Source organism: Erinaceus europaeus, chromosome 1 (genome assembly GCF_950295315.1).
Source record: "Erinaceus europaeus chromosome 1, mEriEur2.1, whole genome shotgun sequence".
NCBI classification, from domain to species: Eukaryota; Metazoa; Chordata; class Mammalia; order Eulipotyphla; family Erinaceidae; genus Erinaceus; species Erinaceus europaeus.
This window is the reverse complement of record NC_080162.1, coordinates 19,514,363-19,538,992: the sequence shown is the minus strand read 5'-3', so window position 1 is coordinate 19,538,992 and position 24,630 is coordinate 19,514,363. Positions and strand designations below refer to the sequence as shown.

Sequence of the window (24,630 nt, the reverse complement as noted above, 5' to 3'; positions counted from 1 at the left end):
TCAACTAGGTGCTTCACCGCCCGGCCCAGGCATAACTTTTTTCTTAAATTGGGCAGAACAATAGCATACTAATGAATTAATATTCATACATTTTTTGTTATTTGTAGTTATCAGTGGAAGTGACTACATTCAATTTGTGATTATGAACATTTAAAACTCATTCTTTTGCTATTGAGTACTAATAATTTTAATCGGTAAAATAGTATATTTGAAACATGACTATTTGAAAATGGAATCACATATAATTCATTACATTGCCTATTGTTCCTTCCTGCCCTTCTCCCTAGTGTAAGATATAGTACCCTTTACATTTGTAGCACTTCAAAGTTATGTGAAGAAGTAGAGTCTCAGCTGTTATCATTAAAGATGGATTTGAGACATCCCTGACAGCTGGTAGGTATATCTCTGTTGTACCATTTGGTTTTCTTAAGAGGCTATTCTGGGGGACATGACCTGAGGGAAAAGCATGTTACTTGCCTTTAGAGTGACTGAGAAACTCGTAAACCTTTAGTATTCACTTTACTCTTAACCGTATCCTTAGTGTCTTTAGATTCTTCTTGCCTAGTGCTAAGGTGCATATATGAAAAGGAAATAGGAGTGGGGGGTAGATAGCATAATGGTTATGCAAACAGATTCTCATGCCTGAGACTCCAAAGTCCAAGGTTCAGTCCCCCACACCGCCATAAGCCAGAGCTGACTAGTGCTCTGGTAAAAAAAAAAAAAAAAGAGAGAGGGAGAGAGAGAGAGAAAGGGAAAAAAGGTGGTCTGGGAGGTGGTGCAGTGGATAAAGCATTGTACTCTCAAATATGAGGTCCTAAATTCAATCCCTGGCAACATGTGCCAGAGTGATGTCTGTTTTTTTCTCTCCTCCTGTCTTCCTCATTAATAAATAAATAAAATCTTAAAAAAAAAAAAAGGACAGAAAATAATACTCCTGTTTTCTCTAGGAAAGTACTCTGTGGACCCTTTATTTTCCTTTTTATTCTCTTAGTTGCTGGGTATTTTCTCAACTTCCTGATTGTTTTTTTTTTCTTCTTAATTTAGTATGTCTGGAATTCCTAGCCAACAAGTCCTTTCTCTTTTCATCATAATTGAAGAAATGACAGATATTTCTTTCCTAAGGAAATAATTAATTCTTAATTTGTCTTTCCCAGAACAAGGCTTTTTTTTAGGGGTAGCTGGATTCTTCTGCAACTCTCTTAAGACCTGCTTTTCTTTACTTCTTTTGTCTATGATTTAAGAGATTAGAACCCCTCCCCCAATTGCTTTTTCTTCTATGTCAATGAATAATTCTTTATCAGCTGGTCCCATTGCCAGGTACCCACTTTCTCTCTCTTGTTTATCTCCATTACTTCCTCACCCCCTTCCACCACCACCACCCCCAGCTCTTGTCTTTTACTGAAAATTAAAAAGAGTAGTGGATGGGGGAGGAAATTGGACCTTTTGTCTCTTGTGATTAGACAAAATCATCATCATCATCTGCCTAGCTCAGAAGCTTTTATCTCTGCCGAGAAACCCCCTCCCCTGCCCCTGGGTTTGTCTCCTGAAACTTTTTGATGGAGCTATGATAAATGCACTAGGTTCCTTGGTTCTTGTTAGCTGAAAAGTTGAAATAGAAATCTGCTTCCAAAATCTCTGGTCTTTCTAATGTATTTCCATATCAACAAATAGAATAATATGTCTAGAAAGGGGTCTTTTGTTCTGCTAGATCTAGAGGTTTAAGCTTCTGTAATTGCAGATAGCACTGTACTTTTGAAAGACCTTATTTCCAACTTTATTTCATTTTTTTTAAGCTTTTTTTTTTAACTATTTACTTTGATAAGACAGAAATTTAGAAGGGAGGGGAGTAGAAAAGGAGAGAGAGAGAGAGAGACAGCACAGTAGAGAGAAGCAGCACTGCTTCACCACTTCTGAAGCTTCCCCCTCCCTACAGCTAGGGACACGGGCCTTGAGCTTAGGTCCTTGTGCATAGTAACATGTGCACTTACCAGGTGCACCACCCCCCAGCCCCTATTTATTTTTTTTTATTATCTTTATTTATTGGATAGAGACAGCCAGGAATCAAGAGGGAAGGGGGTAATAGGGAGAGAGACAGAGAGACACCTGCAGCCCTGCTTCGCCACTCACAAAGTTTTCCCCCTGCAGTTGGGGACTGGGGCCTCAAACCTGGGTCCTTGCACATTGTAATATGTGTGCTTAACCAGGTGCGCCACCACCTGGCCCCGAATAGGTCTTTTCTTTATCACGTATGTAAATGGAGACACAACTATAAAATAAAGATGAAAATGCTGATGCTGATCCTGATAGTTTGTGAGAACTGATGTGTTGCTCAGATTCTACAACACAGATGATCAGGCCATGGCTTCATTGTCACCACAACCAGTATTTGGAGGGATACAGCTGCTTTGGCTTAATTGATAGGGTTGTGAAGAAACTAGCTTCTTGTTTGGTACTATTTAGCTACTCAAAAGCAGGATGACAGCAGTGTCATTTTGTTAAGCATCTCTTACTTGGAGCCTTTAAGGCAATAATTTACCTTTTTTCTCTACTTTTGCTCTGAGGAAAACTTCTCTTGGTCCTTGTCTATCATAGATGCTTGTGGATAATATCTTGAGGGATGGTTGATTTTTGTCTTTAATAAAACCCAAGTTGCTTATCAGAAATATGCTTTTAAAAGACATTTTATACCTCACAACTGTATATGCTTCTTCTCTGCTCCATGGCTAAAATTTAGAGAAGATTGGGCCAGAAAGATAGCTCACTAGTAGGGCAAATGCTTCGTTCTCCAGGGTAGAGCCTTGGTGTACCACATGGGAGGTAGTATGGATGGCGCCAGAGCTTTGCTGTAGTGACTCTCCCTCTCTGTCTCTAACTGTATGAAAAAGCGGCCCAGAGCAGTGATGGCCCTCTTCTACCAAAATAAGTAAGTTTCTTCAAACAGTTTTCTTGACCTAACCCTGGGTCATGAGTAAGAACTAGAACTGTGCCTCCAAATCATTTTAAGAGACATAGTTGGCTTGTTTCTCCCTTATGTCATGTCCTTTGGAAAGCTCTTGAGTTAACATTTATTTCTAGTAATCCAAATGGTATCATAAGAAAGATAACTTGGGAATCTGCTGTCAGAGATGGTCATATGTTACTAAATAAATGAGTTTACTAGCAAGTAATTGGATTTTACTAGCAAGTAATTAGAAGTTTGAGTTGAACTTTGTAGAGATACTAACCAAGGAAATAAAGACTTGCTTTATCTAACCTAAATGATTTACACCATGTTAATCTTTTAAGTCAGTGCTTTTAACTTTTTTTTTTTTGATGACTGAAGCAGATGAGTCACATATATACCATTACTCTGTATCACCTCTGTGTTTTATAAGCCAGAATACTACTATGGAATTAATATGTGAAATAGTATTATGACAAAGCATAAATAAGTTGTATTCTGCACATTTTAGGCATTAATACTGAATATAATATATAATGTTTCAGAGTTGTTCTTTTTTCATTCACTTTATAAATATTTACTGAGTGCTTACTCTGTATACTTACTAGTTTTAAGGGAAATGATTTCTACCAGTGTCATGATTATAATGCAGCGTGGTAAGTGGTAGCCAAGGAAAATTAAGGGTGTTATGAGAACATATATGAAGACTTTTAATATAGAATAATTAAAGGCTTTCTGAGGAAAACAGTGTCTTATTCTCCACACAGATGCATTTTTACATACTGAAACTGTTGCTATTCTATCATGTGTAAATCTGCATCAAGGTCTTTTGAACCAGTTTGTCGGTGGCTCTTACTCCTCCCCCATTTGTTTGCTAACGTGGTGCCGGCACATGGACCCAGGACATTGCACGTGTGTGATGCCACCACAGACCAGTCTCCTTGACCCATTTTTTTTTCATTCATTTTTAAGTACTGATTTTCTCTTTTGCTCTTAAATCATTGAGTCTGAATTGTCAACCATTCATTATTTTCTCCCACACATAAGTTTTAAATTTGTGTCTTCCTGGAACAGACCTGTTTTGTTTTTTTTTTTACCATGTTTTGTTTTTTTTCTTTTCAAAAATGTGCATCTGCAGAACATACTGATTGTAGACACTGGTTACTATTGGTTGGTTAAGGCCATTGTAGTTTACCTTTTGTATATATTTTTTCATTTATTTATTTATATTTTTAGTGAGAGAAATGGGAGAGAGAGTGAGAAACCAGAGCACTGCTCAACTCTGGCATATACTGGAGCTGGAGATTGAGCCTGAGACCTGGTAGCCTTAGGTATGAAAATCTTTTTGCATAACCAGTATGCGATTTTCCCAGTCCTCTAATTATATTTTGAAATCTAAAATATTTAATGTAAGCATGTCAAAGATCAATGGTATTTGCATTTATAATAGTCTCTCGGTTGGGAGTCGGGCGTTAGTACAGCGGGTTAAGCGCACGTGGCGCAGAGTGCAAGGACCGAGTAAGGATCCCAGTTCAAGCCCACGTCCCCTCACCTCCAGGGAAGTCGCTTCACAAGGGTGAAGCAGGTCTGCAGGTGTCTGTCTTTCTCTCCCCCTCTCTGTCTTCCCCTCCTCTCTCCATTTCTCTCTGTCCTATTCAACAACGATGACATCAATAACAAAAATAACTACAACAATAAAACAAGGGCAACAAAAAGGGAATAAATAATTTTTTTTAAAAAGTCACTCAGTTTAAAAGCATATATGCTTATCAGCATAAGTAATAGGAAGGGAAAGGTCATGGTATTTTGTGTGTACTAACATATTTTCTGTTTTAGTAGAAACAGTCTAAATATCAACTAACACTGGGGTGTGCAACCTTCCTTTATAGGGTCAACTAGTAATATTTTTAGGTTTTATGAGCTACTTCGTTTCTGGTACAGCTACTGATTTCAACTCTGCTGTGGACAGTATATCAGTCATGTTTTGGGCAGTTTTTAAATAAATCTTTATTTACCAGAACGTTCTGTGGAGCATCAGCCATAGAGCAAATGCCTTGTGTGAATGAGATAACACCCTGCATTTGATCACCAGAACTAGATAAAAAGAAAAAGGATGTTGTGAATGGCAGAGTGAAGGTTTGGTCTCACTCATTAAAAAATAATAATAATAAAACCTGTGACAGACCCTAACTGACCCTAGCTCTAGGGTGCACATGCCCTTATTTACTTTTTTTTTTTTTTTTTAGTATTTATTTATTTTCCATTTTGTTGCCCTTGTTGTTTTTTATTGTTGTAGTTATTATTGTTGTTATTGATGTCGTCATCGTTAGATAGGACAGAGAGAAATGGAGAGAGGAGGGGAAGGCAGAGGGGGGAGAGAAAGATATACACCTGCAGACCTGCTTCACTGCCTGTGAAGCGACTCCCCTGCAGGTGGGGAGCCGGGGGCTCCAACTGGGATCCTTCAGCCGGTCCTTGCGCTTCACACCACGCGCGCTTAACCCACTGTGCTGCTGCCCGAGTCCCCCTTATTTACTTTTATGACCAGAAAGAGTATTTTTCACTCTAGTCATTTTTTCCCAAATGTACATGTGTACCTTGACCACAGATAGAAATTTATGAAACAATTAAAATAAACCTCAAAGTGGCATTAAAATCATAAAGTGCATTATCTCATTATGTGTTCTGTCTGTTCATCTCATGCTTCTTGGGTATCTGTTGAGGGACACAGCACTACCTGGTACACTTACACCCCTACTAGGGAGTCCACCTACACTCACTCTCAGTGTGTTCCCTCACTTTCCTGCTTCTCAATAACTTTTGTTTCCCCCTTTTCCAGCAGACCTTTCCAGCACAGTTCACGCCCAAATCTTCCTGCACCTGTTCTGAATGTCTTTTTCACTTTTATCCCCCAAGAAATCTGATGATCTGACCTATCGTTAAATATAAAGAAATAAAGGTACCTGGTTTGTCATGCACAGGATTCAGGTCAGATCCACACTGGGAGCACTACAGCAGTGGATGCTATAGTGTCTGTTTCTCTTTCTCTCTGATAAGAATAAGAAAAAGTAAACAAATAAATTATATATATATATGGAGAGAGGGCCAGGTGGGGGTGCACCTGGTTGAGCACACACCTTATAGTGTGTAAGGACCTGGGGTTATAAGCCCTCTCTGCCCCTACCTGGAGGAGGGAAGTTTTGCAACCAGTGGAGTGGTGCTGCAGGTCTCTATCTCCCTCTCCCCCTTCTCCCTCTCCCCCTTCTCTCTTGATTTCTCTCAAATAAGTTAGAAAGAAAAGAAAAGAATACTACTTAAAAGGCTTAGTGACAAGTCTCACATCCTCCCCCGCTCACTTTCTCCTCAAGATTATTCTCTTAGACCAACAAAATAGCTTTGTTGTTTTTAAAACATAACCCATGTTTGAGCCTTCCCCCACCACATTGAAGGAAGCTTCTTTGCTGTGATTTCTTTTACTCTGATTGTCTGAAAAAGTCGTCATGGGTCAGCGAAGCTCCAGAAACCATAAAATTGTTCTTTTCCTGACTTGTGTGTATGTGTGTTGACTTTTTTTTTTTAAGTTAACCCAGACTTGAAATACTTTGTCTTGACTCTTCCCTTATTTCCTGTTATCTAATTAGCTACCATGATGTTTGCATTCTTTGATACTGTTCAGAAACTTTTTAAGTATTTACTATCCAGATTCATTCTCCTGCCTCTATCCTTTATTTTTGGCTGTGCCTTACCTTTATTTACCAGAGCGGCTGTGCCTTCTGTGCCTGGTGATGTTGCTGGGGATCAAACCTGTGGGCTGAGTCTTAGGCAAGAAAATCTTTTCCATAACCACTGTGCTATCCCCCCAGATTCTGAAGACAAGACTTTTCCTTTTAGATTCCTTTACCGGGGGATAAATGGTTTATAGTTCTTTGTAAAATACAGTAGTTTGTACATGCGTAACATTTCCCAGTTTTCCACATAACAATTCAATACCCACTAGGTTCTCCTCTGCCATGTTCCAGGACCTGAACCCTCCCACCCTCACCCCAGAGTCTTTTACTTTGTGCAGTACACCGACTCCAGTCCCAGTTCTGCTTAGTGTTTTCCCTTCTGATCTTGTTTTTCAACTTCTGTCTATGAGTGAGATCATCCCATATTCATCCTTCTCTTTCTGACTTATCTCACTAACATGATTTCTTCAAGCTCCATACAAGATGGAGTAAAGAAGGTGAATTCACCATTTTTAATAGCTGAGTAGTATTCCATTGTGTATATAGACCACAACTTGCTCAACCACTCATCTGTTGTTGGATGCCTGGGTTGCTTCCAGGTTTTGGCTATTACAAGTTGTGCTGCTATGAACATAGGTATACACAAATCTTTTTGGATGGGTATGGGTTCTTTAGGATATATCCCCAGGAGAGGAATTGCAGGATCTTAGGATAGGTCGATTTCTAGCCTTCTGAGAGTTCTCCAGACTGTTCTCCACAGAGGTTGGACCAATTGACATTTGTGCCCACAACCTCTCCAGCATTTGTTGCTGCTACCTTTCTGATGTATGACATTCTCACAGAAGTAAAGTGGTATCTCATTGTTGTCTTTATTTGTGTTTCTCTGACCATCAATGACTTCGAGCATTTTTTTCATGTTTGTTGGCCTTTTGGATCTCTTCTGTGGAGAATATTCTGTTCATATCCTCTCCCCATTTTTGGATGGGGTCATTTGTTTTCTTGTTGCTGAGTTTTGGTGAGCTCTTCATATATTTTGGTTATTAGCCTCTTGTCTGATGTATGGCATATAAAGATCTTCTCCCATTCTATGAGAGGTTTCTTTGGGTGTTGGTTTTTCTGTGCAGAAACTTTTTTTTATTTCTTTATTGGAGAATTAATGTTTTACATTCAACAGTAAATACAATAGTTTGTACATGCATAAGTACAGACACTTTTTAACTTGATGTAGTTCCACTGGTTTATTTTTTTACTTAGTTTTCTTTGTAATTGGATTTGTATCATTGAAAATGCCTTTAAAATTGAGAAAAGTGTGTTGGGCAGTAGTGCAGCGGGTTAAGCACAGGTGGCACAAAGCACAAGGACTGGAGCAAGGATCTTGGCTCCCCACCTGCAGGGGAGTCTTTTCACAAGCAGTGAAGCAGGTCTGCAGGTGTCTATCTTTCTCTCTCCCTCTCTGCCTTCCTCTCCTCTCTCCATTTCTCTCTGTCCTATGACAACAACAACAATAGTAACTACAACAACAATGGTAACAAAAGGGAAAATAAATAATAAAAAAAATTGAGAAGAGTTCTGCTAATATTTTCCTCTCATTATTTCATAGTTCCTGGTCTAACATCCAAGTCCATGATCCACTTGGAATAACAACAGTAATAACTACAACAATAAAAAGATTTTCTTACTGTTGTGTTTGGTGAAATAGAGTAGTTCAATTTCATTCTTCTTCATGTTTCAACCCAATTTTTATGGTTTATTTTTTAATCATTTATTTATTTTTGTATTACAAAATTACATGTCAGCGGGGGTTTGAATCCACACCATTCCCACCACCAGAGTTCTGAATCTTCAGTCTCCCCACTGCAATCCACCACAGTTCCCCTAAGGTTGTAGACATGGGCCAACCATCTTCTCTACAACTATCTGTCCATATTTAAACATAGTTGCCCCCCCCCTTTTTTTTTCCTCATTCAATCCTCTCTTCCCTTCCAAGCCACTCTTGACAACATAACAACTTCCATATGTCCCTCTCCTTTTCCTTCTCTCTCTGGGTGCTGATGGAGCTTGAGTGCAGAGCCCTCTAATCTTCATCCTGTCACTTCTCCCCCAGCTGGGCGTATGTTTGTTTTGGGGGAGCAGAAGGTAGGAGTTCTGGCTTCAGTAATTGCTTCTCCACTGAGCATGGGCATTGACAGATCGATCTATGCTCCCACCCAACCTGTGTCTTATCTTTTCCTAGTGGATCAGAGCTCTGGAGATCTGAGGGTCCAAGACACATTGGTGAGGTCATCTGCCAAAAACAGCTGGCATGGAGTCATAGTAGAATCTGTATCTTCGTGTCTGGAAGGTGGAATGACCTGACACTGTAGATTTTTCAGCTGTAGATTTTGTATCTAATTCGATCTCTTGTAGTGCTCGATTGTTTTGGAGAAAGCAGAGATCATATCTTGACTACTCCATAAACCACACCTCCCAGAAGTTCCTCAACCCAGTTTTTCCAACACCATATTTTGAAGAGACTCTCCTTTTCCCATTTAATAGTCTGGGCACCTTTGTCAAAGATTAGATGTCCATTGGTGTGGGGGGCTTACTTCTGGACTCTCAATTCTCCTGTCCAAGTACTAGTCAAGCCCAATCCTGCTTAGCTTACGAGATCGGGCATGTTCAGGGTGATATGGCCGTAGATGTGGACTCTCAATTCTATTCCACATAATCTATTTATGTTCCAGTGCCAAGCATTTTTGAGTACAACGGCCTTATAATACAATTTGAGATCTGGGAGTGTGATGCCTCCAGTTCTGTTCTTTCTTCTCAAGATAGTTTTTGTTTTTTTTAATAGCAATTCTAGTTCTTTTCTGGTTCCAGATAGCTTTTGTTCTATTCTCGAAAAAAAAAAAAAGGTTGGGATTTTGATGGGGATTGCATTAAATTTGTATATGGCTCTGGGTAATATACTCATTTGGATGATGTTAATTCTTCCAACCCATGAACATGGAATATCTTTCTACTTCTTTGTGTCTTTTTCTATTTCTTTGAGTAGTGACACATAATATTCAATATACAAGTCTTTCACAAGAAAAGACTTTATTGGGGGATTACTTGTTTACAGTCAATAGCAAAATACAATAGTTTGTACATGCATAACATCTCCCAGTTTTCCACAAACCAACCCCCAGTAGATCCTCTGCCATCTTGATCCAGGACCTGAATCCTCTCCCCCGCTCTCCCCCTTCCAGAGTCTTTTACTTTGGTGCAGTACACCAACTCCAGTTCCAGTTCTGCTTAGTGTTTTCCCTTCTGATCTTTGTTTTGAACTAAGACATTTTATTGCTGTTTGAGTTGCATGGAAATAGGAGTGATGCTCAAATCTATTGCCTTGTCCCTTTGTTTAGGAGAACAATTAAACTAGTAAAAAGATGAACTGGGGACTTTTATCATGTTGATTACCTAGAAATGGTGGATAAATTTGGCGACGTATAGGATATGTACTTTTCCTTTATCTTTTTAATGTTTATTTATTTATTAATGAATAGAAACAAATTGAGAGGAGAAGGGGAGATAGTGAGGGAAAGAGACAGACACCTGCTGCCCTGCTTCGCCACTCATGAAGCTTTCCCTCTGCAAGTGGGGAACAGGGGATTGAATTTGGATCCTTGTGTGCTGTCGTGTGTGCACCACCATCTTGCCCCGACAAATAGGAAATATCATCAGGTCAGAGAATGGGAACAAAAATATAGCAAACAGGCATGGGATGGAGGCATGAGTCTGAATTTGTGCTCCATGTCCTTTCTTCGCAAAAACATTTTTAATATACTTAGCTGCGTCTACCGGGCAGTTCCCATGTCTGAGAACAGGATCTGGGCGGGGAGGCAGATCTTCCTTTCTCACAGTAGCAGCCGACTCTTGCACTACTGAGGGCCTCTTCATCTTCTGCCCAATTTCATGGTACCCAGTGGAAGCCTGTGAAATAGGGTCCTGTTAGATTTCATCTATAGTGGAAACATAGTATCTAAGTGCCCCAGAATTGGCATTGATTAGTTTGCTCACTTGGTTAAGATGGTGCTCTGCTTAAAAGACTCATTCTTCCTTTTTGTAATTAGTACATATTTCTAGAGTGATGATCTATACTCTTTTTTTTTTTAATGTTCTATGTTATCTCTGAGTTTATTCTAATCAGGTACCATTACAGAGTAACATTTAGAAACATAGTTACTTAAATCCCATCCCCCAGCCAGAAGATCTTATAATATATAATATGTGTATATATATATTATATATCTCATAGTGTCATCATTATGTACATATTTTCCTTTTTTAATTTTGAGGCACTAAGTACAGATACTGCCTTTTCTAAGTCTTTGTCATTGTCTCTTTATTAGCACTTTTTTGTATGGTAAGCACTCAGTAAATAATTTTCTAATGGAAGAGAAAATTAAGAAACCGAACCATTTGTTGTTTAAGTTTTTTGAATATTTCTTTTAGATACTGGTTAAATTTAATGCCAATTGCATTTTCTTGCAGGTAAATGAAAAAGCAGGGCAGATCATACAATATGATAAATTCTATATACATGAAGTTCAAGAACTGATAGACATAAGGAATGATTATATCAACTGGGTCCAACAGCAGGCATATGGAATGGTAGGTTTATTTGTGTGTTTTCCTATTTCACTTTTACATACCATTTGTTATAGAAAAAAGATACAATTTTTTTTCAAAAATTATTTTTGAACCGAAAACACAATGCACTTCTAAAATATTTAGTCTTGCAAACCAAGGTTACTTAAAAAAAGTAAGACTATACAAACTTTAAACTTTTACTGAGTTTGCCGTTTTTCCTTTAAAAAACTGTAACTTATTTTTCTGGTTTAGATTTGGTATAGGAATGGAACGCTAACTAATAGAGGTCTCACCTCTTTAACTTGTCCTGCTACCCCATGCTCACTGCCTTCATACCAGTGCTTTTTCACCAGGGTCTACTGGACCCTCTCCACCTTGCAGTGCAGTCCTCCCTCTCCCCTCTGACCTCTTCGCGAACCTCAGTTCTGCTGTCTTGAGTTTCTAGGTTTGTCTTTAGTGGACTTTGCTTTCCTTGCTTTGTTTGCTTACCCCCATGGGAAAAGTCATTCTATGTTTCATTTTATATAGGTCCCTTTACTGTTTCTTGTATGGCTGGTTTATTGGTAGTGGATCCCTATAGTATTAACTGAAAATCCCTTTGGAACTTGAACTTTTTAAAACTATCATTCATGCTGCTTTATGAACTTGTGTCTTTAGTCTCTGATGCTAAGAACACTGGAATGGGATGGCAAAATAATTTAACTTGGATAGTGTACTGCTTTGCATGCACAAAGCCCAGCTTCAAGCCTGGCCCCCATCACACTGGAGGAAGCTTCAGTGCTGTGGTCTCTTTTGCATTTTACCTGTCTTTATTGAGACATGTGCTATTACTAGTATGATACCAGTGGCTTGGAACTACCAGAAGAGAGCCTGGAATCATTGATTCTAATTGCTTTAATTTCTTCCTTTTGGGGCCGGGTGGTGGCGCACCTGGCTGAGTGCACATGCTCCAATGCGCAAGGACCCAAGTCCGAGTCCCAGGTCCCCACATGCAGGGAGAAAGGTTTGCAAGTGGCGAAGCAGGGCTGCAGGGGTCTCTCTGTCTCTCTCCCTTTCTGTTTCTACTTTCCCTCTGGATTTCTCTCTGACCTATAAAATATAAGAGAAATACAATTTAAAAAACTTTAATTAGACACATAAAATGTATAGAAAATAGTCAGATTTAATACTCTAATTTACTAACCACTATAATACACAGACAGACGGTCAGGTAATTTAGCAAATATGTGTGTAGCAGTTGTTAACGGGGAAAGTAACCTTTTATTGTTTGCCAGAAACCAACCATAGTGCCTCGTGAGTAGGCACTCTTGTCAGTGTACTTACCAACACTTCTAGTAATGTCTGGAATATGCTTAGTAGGACTAAAAAGAAGTACAGTAAATTAGCAGCCATAGAGGGGGCTCAGTGCTTGCTGTGTGTGATGCCCCGGTTTGATCCCTGCCATTACTTAGTCAGAGTGATGCTCTCACCTCTCTCATGAAATGAATAAATGAATAAACCATCAATGGCCCAAAACCCCCAGGAAAAGGGACACTCGGGACAAGAATTGCATTCCACAGACTTTTAGATCATCGCCTAGTAGCTGAAGACAAAGCCATACATTTGTTTAGGTAACTTTTCACTCAACAAAGTTCTGTATGAAAATTTAGTAAGATTTTCAGAAACTATAGCACTAAGTGTAACTTGGGTAGCCTGAGAGGTAGTACAGTGGGTAAAACACTGAATTCTCAAGCAAAGGGTTCTCAACATTACATGTGTCCAAGTGATACCCTGGCTCTCTTACTCCCCCCCCCCCATTTTACTCTCATTAATTTTTAAAAAATAGTTATTTGATAGAGACAGAAATTGAGAAGAAAGGGAAAGATAGGGAGAGAAAGAGAGACACCAGTAGCAATGCTTCTTGCAAAGCTTTCCCCCTGCAAGTGGGGACTGGGGGCTTGAACCTGTCTCCTTGCACATTATAACGTGTGCACTCAACCAGATGGTGCCACCACCCAGCCCCCTCATTAACATTTTTTAAAGCACAACTGAGCATATGAGGAAGTATTTGTTGTTGCTATTTTCTTCTCCAAATAGTTTTATTGGGCAGGTAGTGGTTTATAGTATAGTTGCTGCCATTTGGGTACAATTTCTCGTCTCTAGAAGTTTTCGACAAGGAAATGTTTATTTTTGTTAAATGAACTAGTCAGCTTTCATTATAATTTCCATTATTAACTTCATAAATGTATCTTCAATTTGTCAGTCTTCTTACTGAACCTTGTGTCCCATGCTAGAGCTTCTTTAAAAAAAAAAAAAAAAGATTTATTTACTTTTTTAGTGAGAAAGCTTCATTATAGCATGTACAATACTGGAGACTGAATCTGAGTCACACATGGAAGTCCTGCATATTCCACAAGGAGGGTTTACTGCACATTCTATTTGAAGTTATTTTAATGTTAAAGAAGCATTAATATAAAATAATCAATTTCACAGTTATTTCCAATAAAAGAGAGTAGCATAGGGCTTACTTCTCTCACTTTGTTTCTGTATATATTTTCAAACATTAACCTAGCTTTAAAATCTGAGAAATATTTTCTTAAATTTTGTAACTATTTCTTGAAGATCAAGTTAGGTTTACAATGAGTTTCCCTGTGCTGTGTTCAAGCCCCAGAACTTATGTTCATAAGGTACCTGTAACAAAAGTCTTATAAGTATAAGGTGCATGGCTTGTAGAAGGGGTCTGCTTTATTGTAGATGTATTTCAGTTTGTCTCAAAATTCTCTGCTTAGCAAAATACATGAAATTCTACTTCTGAGTAGAAATAGTTCAATCTGAACTCTAACATTGCTCTTTCCTCATTGTTATTACATTCTGCACTGCTGTCTTAGGATGTCAGCCATGGATTAACTGAGGTAAGTTTGGTGCAATAAAACATTGTGTTCAGAGTAATACTCCATCTTGTCTTCAGTGACAGGAGAACCAAAGTTCCTGTCTTATATAACACTGATATCAGAGCATCAGGCATGACAGTCTGTAAACAGTCTATAAACTGCTGTACTGGACCTGTATTATTATTTATTTATTAATTGACACCAGGGCTGTTGCTGGGGCTAGGTTTCTGTGTGGTGCATCTGCAGCCCTAGTAGTGATGTTGTTATCATCTCCATCACCTCTTCCTCCTTTTTTATACAGACAGAAATTGAGAGAGAAAAGGGGATAGGTAGTTCGGGACAGAGAGAGACCTCTGCAACACTGTTTCACCAGTCTGGAAACTTCCTCCCTGAAGTTCGGGGACTTGGACCTTATGCCTCGTAATGTGTACATTGTACCAGGCACTCTACCAGCTAGCCCCCCCTATATAATTATTTTTAAGTGAGTAAGTGGAAATTGTTTATATAATATTTCAGAGGGACTTTCTGAAGGTTAAAACCTGTTTTAGTTGGGGGACAGGTAGAAATATTAGAGTAAAGAAAATCTGTCCTCAAAATGTTAAAATAGCACATTGATATTTTTTGTTATTTTTACTTATTTTATTGGATAGAGACAGACTGAAATGAAGATGGAAAGAGAGAGACACCTGTAGCACTACTTCACTGCTCATGAAGCTTGCCCCTCGCAGGTGGGAACAGGAAGCTTGAGCCCAGGCTCATAGTAATATGGGGATTCAACCAGGTGCGCCACCATTCAGCCCCTAAATAGCTTTTTTTTTTTTTTTTTTTTAAATTTGGCAAAATACCTACCCTATAAAGGCAAGGGAAATTTCTTTTTTGTATATTGTCCAGGGGTAGTGCCAGAGATGGAACCAGTGGCCTTATGTGGATAACGTACACTATATTATTGAGCTTCACCCCCTACTGGGAATTATTTATACCAGAGAAATAATCTTTAATTGTTACAGTAATAGCTGATCATTTGAGTGGCCGTGAAATAAACTCTTTAGCTTTGTCCATCGTTCTTACTTTGTATCATACGCTGTCTTAGTACGTGAAGCTCTACACTGGAACCATCTTATAGACATTGAGCTTTGTCATTTTGCTTAAAAATCACCTTTTTTTTTAGTTTGCATAATAAAATTATTTTTTATCCTTAGTAATAGTGAGTGAAACAAACATAGGATAGGGATACATTCTTATGGGGGAGAAGTCAGAAATAATAATTCCCTGTAAGTTAATATAGTATGATGGCTTGTCATATGTTAAGAACAAGTAATAAGTCGGATGGGTTAGATAGCATAATGGTTATGCAAAGACACTTTCAAGCCTGAGGCTGCAGTCCCAAGTTCAATTCCCCTGCATCACCATATGCCAGAGATGAGCCGTGTTCTGGTTAAAAAAAAAACAATTGATAGTTTTATATTCTTCACTGATTTTTTTTTTAAGATTATTGAGGGAGGGAGAAATATAGACCAGAGAATCACTCTGGCATGTGCTGTGCCAGGGATCACGCGCTCAGCCTCATGCTTGAGAGTTCACTATATTATCCAATGCACCACCTCCCCCCCCATCTCATTCTTTCTGTTTCTTTGGCTATTGTAATTAACAGAGACTTGGTCAAATTGAAATGCATTTAAAGGAAGACAATTAGAATGAAGAATTAGATACCATTACTTTCAGAAAGATTGTAAAGACTGCAGAGTTTCAGATTTTTTTTTAAATATTCAATGATTGGCTAGAGGTAGAATCTGCAGCACTGCTTCACCACTTGTGAAGTTCCCTCACCCCCTGCAGGTGGGAACCGGGGAAAGTTTCAGTTTGAATTGAAAACAATTAAGGGAAAACATGAAAAATATATATAAGTATATATTTAAAACATATATACTACCTTGCAGGAGCAAAGCACAGACTGAGATGAAGCAATGCATAGAAATGCAGGTTTAGGGGGGCTGGGCGGTAGCACAGCGGGTTAAGTACACATGGCACGATGTGCAAGGACCAGTTTAAGAATCCCAGTTTGAGCCCCTGGCTCCCCACCTGAGGGGGGGGGGGGTCGCTTCACAAGCCGTAAAGCAGGTCTGCAGGTGTCTTATCTTTCTCTTCCCCTGTCTATCTTCCCCTCCTCTCTCCATTTCTCTCTGTCCTATCCAAAAACAATGACAGCTATAACAACAGTAATAATAACGATAAACAACAAGGGCAACAAAAGGGAAAAAATAGCCTCCAGGAGCAGTGGATTCATAGTGCAGGCACTGAGCCCCAGCAATATCCTTGGAGGCAAAAAAAAAAAGGGGGGGGGGGGGGGGGGGAGTTAGACAGTAGCTCAGCCAGTTAAGCGCAGGTGGCTCAAAGCGCAAGGATCCGCTGTAAGGATCCCAGTTTGAAGACACACACACACACACACACACACACACACACACACACACACACACACTCGCTCCACAGCTGCTGGGGAGTCGCTTCACAAGCAGTGAAGCAGGTCTGCAGGTGTCTCTCTTTCTCTCCCCCTCTGTCTTTCCCTCCTCTCTCCATTTCTCTCTGTCCTATCCAATAACAAAGACAACAATAATAACTACAACAATAAAACAAGAGCAACAAAAGGGAATAAATATTTTTAAAAGAAATGCAGATTTAGAAAATATAAAGAGCTGTGTAAGCACTTGGACAACAGTAGGTTGGTTGTTCCATAGTGTAGTAAGTTTTCTGAGCAAGCCTGATAAAGGTTCTGTGTTAGGGCTGCTACAAAAATACTACTGCTTTACTGATACTGGAAGATATTCTCCAGCTCTAAGAGTCTGTCACCAGCAATTCATACTGTTTTGTATATTTCTGCACAGTATTACATGCTAGGAAAAATAATTGTCTCTAAAGTGATTAATGTCTGATAATGATACTAGCTCAACTTTAAAGATTAGCACAAAATAATATTACCATTGGCTCTTATTTTATGTAATGAATGAATAAGTTTTGATTTCAAATAATAATGACATGGAGATAGATAGCACAATGGTTATGCAAACAGACTCTCATGTTCGGGGCTCCAAAGTTCTAGGTTCAATCCCCTGTACCACCATAAGCCAGAGCTGAGCAGTGCTCTGGTTTAAAAAAAAAAATTTAAAAAAAAAACCTAGCAGAAAATAAAGGAAAGAAAGGACAAAAAAGATTAAAAAGATATTGACATACTAATGATGTGCAGAAAATATCTATTATGTTTATGAGTGAATAAATGAATGACCAATTATCTTTGGTTTCAATAGCTAGATTAGCTCTAAACATCTTAAGTTTAGGATAAATTTATAATCCATTTTCATTGAAACTTAAAAATTGATATATTGTTAAACAAAAGATACTTATAATCTACAATTTTACTGACAGTCAAGTCTATCACCTGTTACTAAACATGGGAATTGGAGCTTTTACAAGTATTAATCTAATTATAGTAGAAATTCAGGAACAGGGTGATTCAGACAGTTGACACCTCCTTGAGTGCACATGTTGGAATGAATGCTCAAGGACCCAGGTTCAAGCCCCTGGTCCTTACTTGCAGGGGGCAAGCTTACGAGCGAGGAAGCAGCAGTGCTGTAAGTCTCTCTCTCTCCCTCTCCCTCCCTCTCTCTCTCTCTCTCTCCCCCTCTCCCTCTCCCTCTCCCTCTCTCACTCTCCCTCCCTCCCCCTTCCCGCTCTCCCTCCCTACCCCTCCTCCTCTCCCTCTCCCTCTCCCTCTCTCACTCTCCCTCCCTCCCCCTTCCCGCTCTCCCTCTCCCCCTCTTTTTCTCTCTGACTCCCTCCTTCCTTTTCTCTGTTCCCTTCCTTTATCCCTGTCTTCCCTTCTCTCTCTTTCTCTATATAACATGTAGTAAATAAAATTAAATGTTTTCTTTTTTTAATTAAGAAACAAGCAAGCTGGGTCTTTCTTTCCCTTCCTTCCTTTCTTTCTTTTCTTTTTTTATTTTGCTGTTGTTCTCAGCAGGTCTTCTACTCTGCCAACTTTTTCAGATGGGGTGGTGGGACACCACAGCATTCAGACTTCCCCAGGGCATTAGGGGCCAGGCTGAAAATTGAGTCTTGTCTGTTTTACCAGCTTGCAAGATTTCTTTTAATGTAATCAGCCTTGAAATCACAGTACTTATTCAAGAAGGATATCACAAATTATTTTGAACTGATAAATTATTTTTTTGATTTCCAGTTGGCAGATATTCCTGTTACAATCTGCACATATCCATTTGTATTTGATGCTCAAGCAAAAACTACTCTGTTACAAACAGATGCGGTCTTACAGATGCAGGTAAAATATTATGTAATACTAATCTTATTTGACAGTGTTGTTTGAATTCTTTATGTGATGTTTTTAAAAGTAAGTATTTGTAAATTTCTTGTTATCAGTCTTTTAGAACATTTTATATCTTTGTGGTCTGTCTTTTGCAAAGTATCATTGAGGGTGGGGGTAGATAGCATAATGGTTATTTATGCAAAGAGTCTCTCGTGCCTGAGACTCCACAGTCCCCAGTTCAGTCCGATGCACCACCATAATAAGCCAGAGCTGCGCAGTACTCTAGTGAAAACAAAGTACCTTTGACATTTATGAAGACTTGCATGTAGGATGAATATTCTTATGTATTTTTAATTGAAAAGAGGGGTATATTGCACCATAGTAAAGGACTCTGGGCGGGGGGACAGACCTGGAACTTGATGGTGGAAGGGATAGAGTGTTACGTGGAAACTGAGAAACGTTACACATGTACCAACTACTGTGTTTCACTGTCAACCATAAACCATTAATCCCCCAATAAAAAAAATAGTTCATATAAACTTCTTTTTTAATATTTATTTATTTTCCCTTTTGTTGCCCTTGTTTTAATGTTGTGGTTATTATTGTTGTTCTTGATGTCATCGTTGTTGGATAAGACAGAGAAAAAATGGAGAGGGGGAGAGAAAGATAGACACCTGCAGACCTGCTTCACCACTTGTGAAGCGACTCCCCTGCAAGTGGGGAACCAGGGTCTCAAACCAGGATCCTCGAGCCAGTACTTGCGCTTTGCACCACATGTGCTTAACCCATTGCACTACCACCCAACTCCCAATAACTTTTTTTTTTATTCCCTTTTGTTGCCTTTGTTGTTTATTATTGTAGTTGTTATTGATGTTGTCATTGTTGGATAGGACAGAGAGAAATGGAGAAAAGTAGGGAAGACAGGGAGAGAGAAAGATAGACACCTACAGACCTGCTTCACTGCCTGTGACACGACTCCCCTGCAGATGGGGAGCCGGGGGCTTGAATTGGGATCCTCACGCCGGTCCTTTCGCTTTGTGCCACCTGAGCTTAACCCGCTGTGCTACCGCCCGACTCCCAACTGTATTGTTTTAATCAATACAATATTGTGTCAACCCTGCTTCGTTATATAGCCCCCCCCCCCCTTTTTAACAATAGACATACAGAGAGAAAGAGCCCACAGCAAGGAAGTTTCTTAAATGTGTGCTAGGGGCTGGGTGCAAACCTGAGCCTCATACATCACAGAGCAGCACACAGTCCAAGAGAGCTGTTGTGCTGACTTTTATGTATTCCCCACTTACGTGCTTAATATAAGGTGGAAATTACTAGAAGTAGGGTGTTTAACGTAGGACACATCTGACCACTTAGTAGAAACAAGCTAGGAAAGCTACTTGAACAGCATCTTAGTCATAAGGTATTTTTCTTAGATTGCTCATTTCCTCCTGCAGCTGTTCCTCCCTCCCCCTTCTCTTCCACTTTATGCTGGAACATTCTTTTATTTATAGTGAGAGTTTTAAACTGATTTACATTATGATTTTACAGCGTGACTGCAGGTTTTCTCTGTGAGCCTGTAAATAAAAAAACGTTTTTGAGGTTTCTTTCCATGTGATACAAAATATACAACTATACGTGCTGACTGAAAATGAGAGGAAACTTAGTGTTTATTAATGATTGTAGCGTAAGAGGGGTACAGTTCCCACCACCAGAGTTCTGTGTCCCATCCCCTCCATTGGAAGATTCCCTATTCTTTGTCCCTCTGGTAATATGGACCAGAATTCTTTTTTTTTTTTTTAATTTCTTTATTGGGGAATTAATGTTTTACATTCAGCAGTAAATACAGTAGTTTGTACATGCATAACATTTCCCAGTTTTCCATATAACAATACAACTCCCACTAGGTCCTCTGTCATTCTTCTTGCTCCTGTATTCTCCCCACCCACCCACCCCAGAGTCTTTTACTTTGGTGCAATATGTCAATTCCAGTTCAGGTTCCACTTGTGTTTTCTCTTCTGATCTTGTTTTTCAACTTCTGCCTGAGAGTGAGATCATCCCATATTCATCCTTCAGTTTCTGACTTATTTCACTCAACATGATTTTTTCAAGGTCCATCCGAGGTCGGCTGAAAACGGTGAAGTCACCATTTTTTTACAGCTGAGTAATATTCCATTGTGTATATATACCACAACTTGCTCAGCCACTCATCTGTTGTTGGATACCTGGGTTGCTTCCAGGTTTTGGCTATTACAAATTGTGCTGCCAAGAACATATGAGTACACAGATCTTTTTGGATGGGTGTGTTGGGTTCCTTAGGATATATCCCCAGGAGAGGAATTGCACGATCATAGGGTAGGTCCATTTCTAGCCTTCTGAGAGTTCTCCAGACTGTTCTCCACAGAGGTTGGACCTGGACCAGAATTCATTATGGGGTGCAGGTAGAAGGTCTGGCTTTTGTAATTGCTTCTCCTCTGAACATGGAAGAATGGAGTTTTTTTTTTAAATGCTTACAACATAATTATGAGAGTGATCTGGGAGGTGGAGCAGTGGGTAAAGCGTTGGACTCTCAAGCATGAGGTCCTGAGTTCTATCCCCAGCAGCACATGTATCAGAGTGATGTCTGGTTCTTTCTCCTATCTTTCTCATTAATAAATAAATTATTTTTTAAAAAAGCCTCCCACTAGCTAAGGATGGAACAATTAAAAAATATATTTTTTAAAAATAAAAAGATAATTTAAGGAGCCAGGCAGTGGTGCACCTGGTTAAGCGCACACATTACAGTGCTCAAGGACCCGGGTTCAAGCGCCTGGTCCCCACCTGCAGGGGAAAAGCTTCACAAATGGTGAAGCAGAGCTGCAGGTGTGTCTCTGTCTCTTTCCCTCACTTTCTCCCCCTCCCCTCTCAATTTCTGTCTCTAGCTAATAATAACTAAATAAAAAATAATAAAGATGATTTAAAATTAAAAAGAAAAAACAAGAACTCTTTAAAAAATAACAAAATATTTTGTAGGGTTATGTACTGATAGCTAATAAACCATTTTCTTGGCATTATTTGTTAAAATAATACTAACCACCCCTTTAGTTTTAATTTAGGCTATTCCTTTTTAAACATGAGCACAGGGGAAACCGCAGAAATAAAGCAACAGCTTTGAATGATTAGAACCAAGGGCTTGGTTTGTGACCAACACTTAAAGCAATCACTCTCCCAGATGAATTTCTATACCACTGCCCTAGTCAGGTTGTTCCTTATTCTCTTCAAATGTTGGGCTTTTGTTGTTTTTATTTTTTAATTTATTTTCATTACTGGAGTATCACCATTACTCCAGGATGATGGGGGTGGGGTGAGAGGGAGAAACCACAGCAGCATCACCATTACTCCAGGATGACGGGGGGGGGGGAATGAGAGGGAGAGAGAAACCACAGCAGCATCACCATTACTCCAGGATGATGGGGGTGGGGTGAGAGGGAGAGAGAAACCACAGCAGCATCACCATTACTCCAGGATGACGGGGGGGAATGAGAGGGAGAGAGAAACCACAGCAGCATCACCATTACTCCAGGATGACGGGGGGGGGGATGAGAGGGAGAGAGAAACCACAGCAGCATCACCATTACTCCACGATGACGGGGGGGAATGAGAGGGAGAGAGAAACCACAGCAGCATCACCATTACTCCAGGATGACAGGGGGGGTGAGAGGGAGAGAGAAACCACAGCAGCATCACCATTACTCCAGGATGATGGGGGTGGGGTGAGAGGGAGAGAGAAACCACAGCAGCATCACCATTACTCCAGGATGACAGGGGGGGGGATGAGAGGGAGAGAAACCACAGCAGCATCACCATTACTCCAGGATGACGGGGGGGAATGAGAGGGAGAGAGAAACCACAGCAGCATCACCATTACTCCAGGATGACGGGGGGGGGGATGAGAGGGAGAGAAACCACAGCAGCATCACCATTACTCCACGATGACGGGGGGGAATGAGAGGGAGAGAGAAACCACAGCAGCATCACCATTACTCCAGGATGACAGGGGGGGTGAGAGGGAGAGAGAAACCACAGCAGCATCACCATTACTCCAGGATGACAGGGCGGGGGGTGAGAGGGAGAGAGAAACCACAGCAGCATCACCATTACTCCAGGATGACAGGGGGGGGGTGAGAGGGAGAGAGAAACCACAGCAGCATCACCATTACTCCAGGATGATGGGGGGGATGAGAGGGAGAGAGAAACCACAGCAGCATCACCATTACTCCAGGATGATGGGGGGGGGATGAGAGGGAGAGAGAAACCACAGCGCCAGTCTTACTGCAGAGCAGCGGGAGCCAGGCTCACCAATAGGTCACACACATGGCGAAATAGAGCGTGACCCAAGAAAGTCAGTTTATCAGCCCAGAAATGTGTGTTCTTGGACTTTCTCCCTCTCTACCTCTCCCCCCTCCTTTTCTTCCTTTTATTCCTTCCTCCCCATCCCTCTCTCCTTTTCATCTTTCTTTCTTCTTTCATTTTCTTCCTTCTTCATCTCCCACCCTGCACCATCTATATCTGTATTTGTCTTTTTTCTTTTCTGCTGGACTGCTTTTCCAGTCAGATAGAAAGGAGATAGATGGAGATACGCTACAGTTCTGGAGCTTCCTCTGGTGCCGTATCACCTCCCAGGTGGTGCCTGGGCCAGTTGCATGACACACTGTACCCCTGCACAATGAGTTGTATTTCCAGCCCCACTGAATTTCCTTTTATCCTCATTCTCCATCTCATCAAGTTATTTTTTGAGAAATAGTATTACTTAGATTTAACATTATTATTTTATTCACATGTTTTCTTAATAATGCCCTCAGTTATACATTAATAAAAGGTTCAAGGGGACCAGGTGGTGTGTGCCCAGTTTGGTGCAGTTACTGCCATACACATGGGCCAGCCCCCAACTCCCAGCCTGCGGGGGGGGATGATTATGAGTAGGCACCTCTTTATCTTTCTTCCCCTTGATCAGGATCTTCCTCCTCTCTCAGTTTCTATGTGTCCTACCCAGTAAAATAGAAAGGGGGAAAAATGCAAAAGGATAAAATGTCCAAGATAAAGATTTTATTAAGTTCTTATACTATACCAGATAGGTAATGGCTTTAGGTGCCATGAAATTCAGTAGTACAGAAATTGTAGAATATCTGCACTTGGTGGCTGGAGGTTAGTTCACCCAGTGACCATATCTTCTTTTAGGATCGCTATTAACATTATGATCTTTCTGTTTTCTAGATGGCTGTTGACCAGGCCCACAGACAGAATGTCTCCTCTCTTTTTCTACCAGTGATTGAATCTGTGAATCCCTGCCTAATTCTAGTGGTGCGGAGGGAAAATATTGTAGGAGATGCAATGGAAGTTTTAAGGAAAACAAAGAATATAGACTATAAAAAGCCTCTCAAGGTAATAATGACGCTTTTGGTTGAAGAAATGGAACTTTCCAGGGCCAGGCAGTGGCACACCCGGTAAGAGCACTTATTACCAAGTGCAGGGACCTGGGCTTGAGCCCCTACTCCCCACCTGCAGGGCAGCCACTTTATGCGCTATGAAGCAGGTCTGTAGGTGTCTATCTTTATCTTCCTTTCTTCCCTCAATTTCTCTCTGTCCTGTCTAATAAAAATTAGAAAGGAAAGAAGAAAAAAACGGCCATTAGAAGTGGTGGATTTATAGTGCCACCACCGAGCCCCAGCAGTAACCTTGGTGGCAATAAAGAAAAGAGACCAAAAGAGAGAGAAGAAATAGAACATTTCAAGAAACTGTATTTGGAGATTTCCCATTTACTTGTAGTATATCTTAGAAACTTACAAAGGTTTAAAGCATATAATTTTATTAAATTTCTTTGACTTGTCAAGTATCTATTTGTAATAAAGAGCATTGAGTCTCAACTGCTTTATACTCAGTGTCCATTGCCCTTTGCTGTTTTAGGTCATATTTGTTGGAGAAGATGCTGTTGATGCCGGTGGGGTACGCAAAGAGTTCTTCTTGCTCATCATGAGGGAGTTACTGGATCCTAAATATGGCATGTTTAGGTATTATGAAGACTCCAGACTCATTTGGTTTTCTGATAAGGTAAAATGTTCAAGTCATGTAAATCTATGTGACACCTGTATATAGTAGCATCTCATATTAGCTCAGTAAATAAGTTATTGATATAGA

The 24,630-nt window shown here is 40.0% G+C and overlaps 1 protein-coding gene across 9 annotated transcripts in view; it reads left to right on the top strand.

Annotated features, from left to right (window-relative positions):
* HERC4 (HECT and RLD domain containing E3 ubiquitin protein ligase 4) overlaps nt 1-24,630 on the top strand; it is a 117,369-nt gene that overhangs the window by 64,619 nt on the left and 28,120 nt on the right. For 8 of the 9 annotated variants that reach the window (XM_060194275.1, XM_060194059.1, XM_060193993.1 and 5 more), the window contains 5 exons: nt 11,185-11,304; nt 14,151-14,174; nt 18,382-18,480; nt 23,710-23,877; nt 24,400-24,543. In XM_060194275.1, coding sequence (XP_060050258.1) covers nt 11,185-11,304; nt 14,151-14,174; nt 18,382-18,480; nt 23,710-23,877; nt 24,400-24,543 — 555 coding nt within the window. The remainder of the gene's footprint in view (nt 1-11,184; nt 11,305-14,150; nt 14,175-18,381; nt 18,481-23,709; nt 23,878-24,399; nt 24,544-24,630) is intronic. The other variant, XM_060194342.1, reaches the window with a different exon arrangement.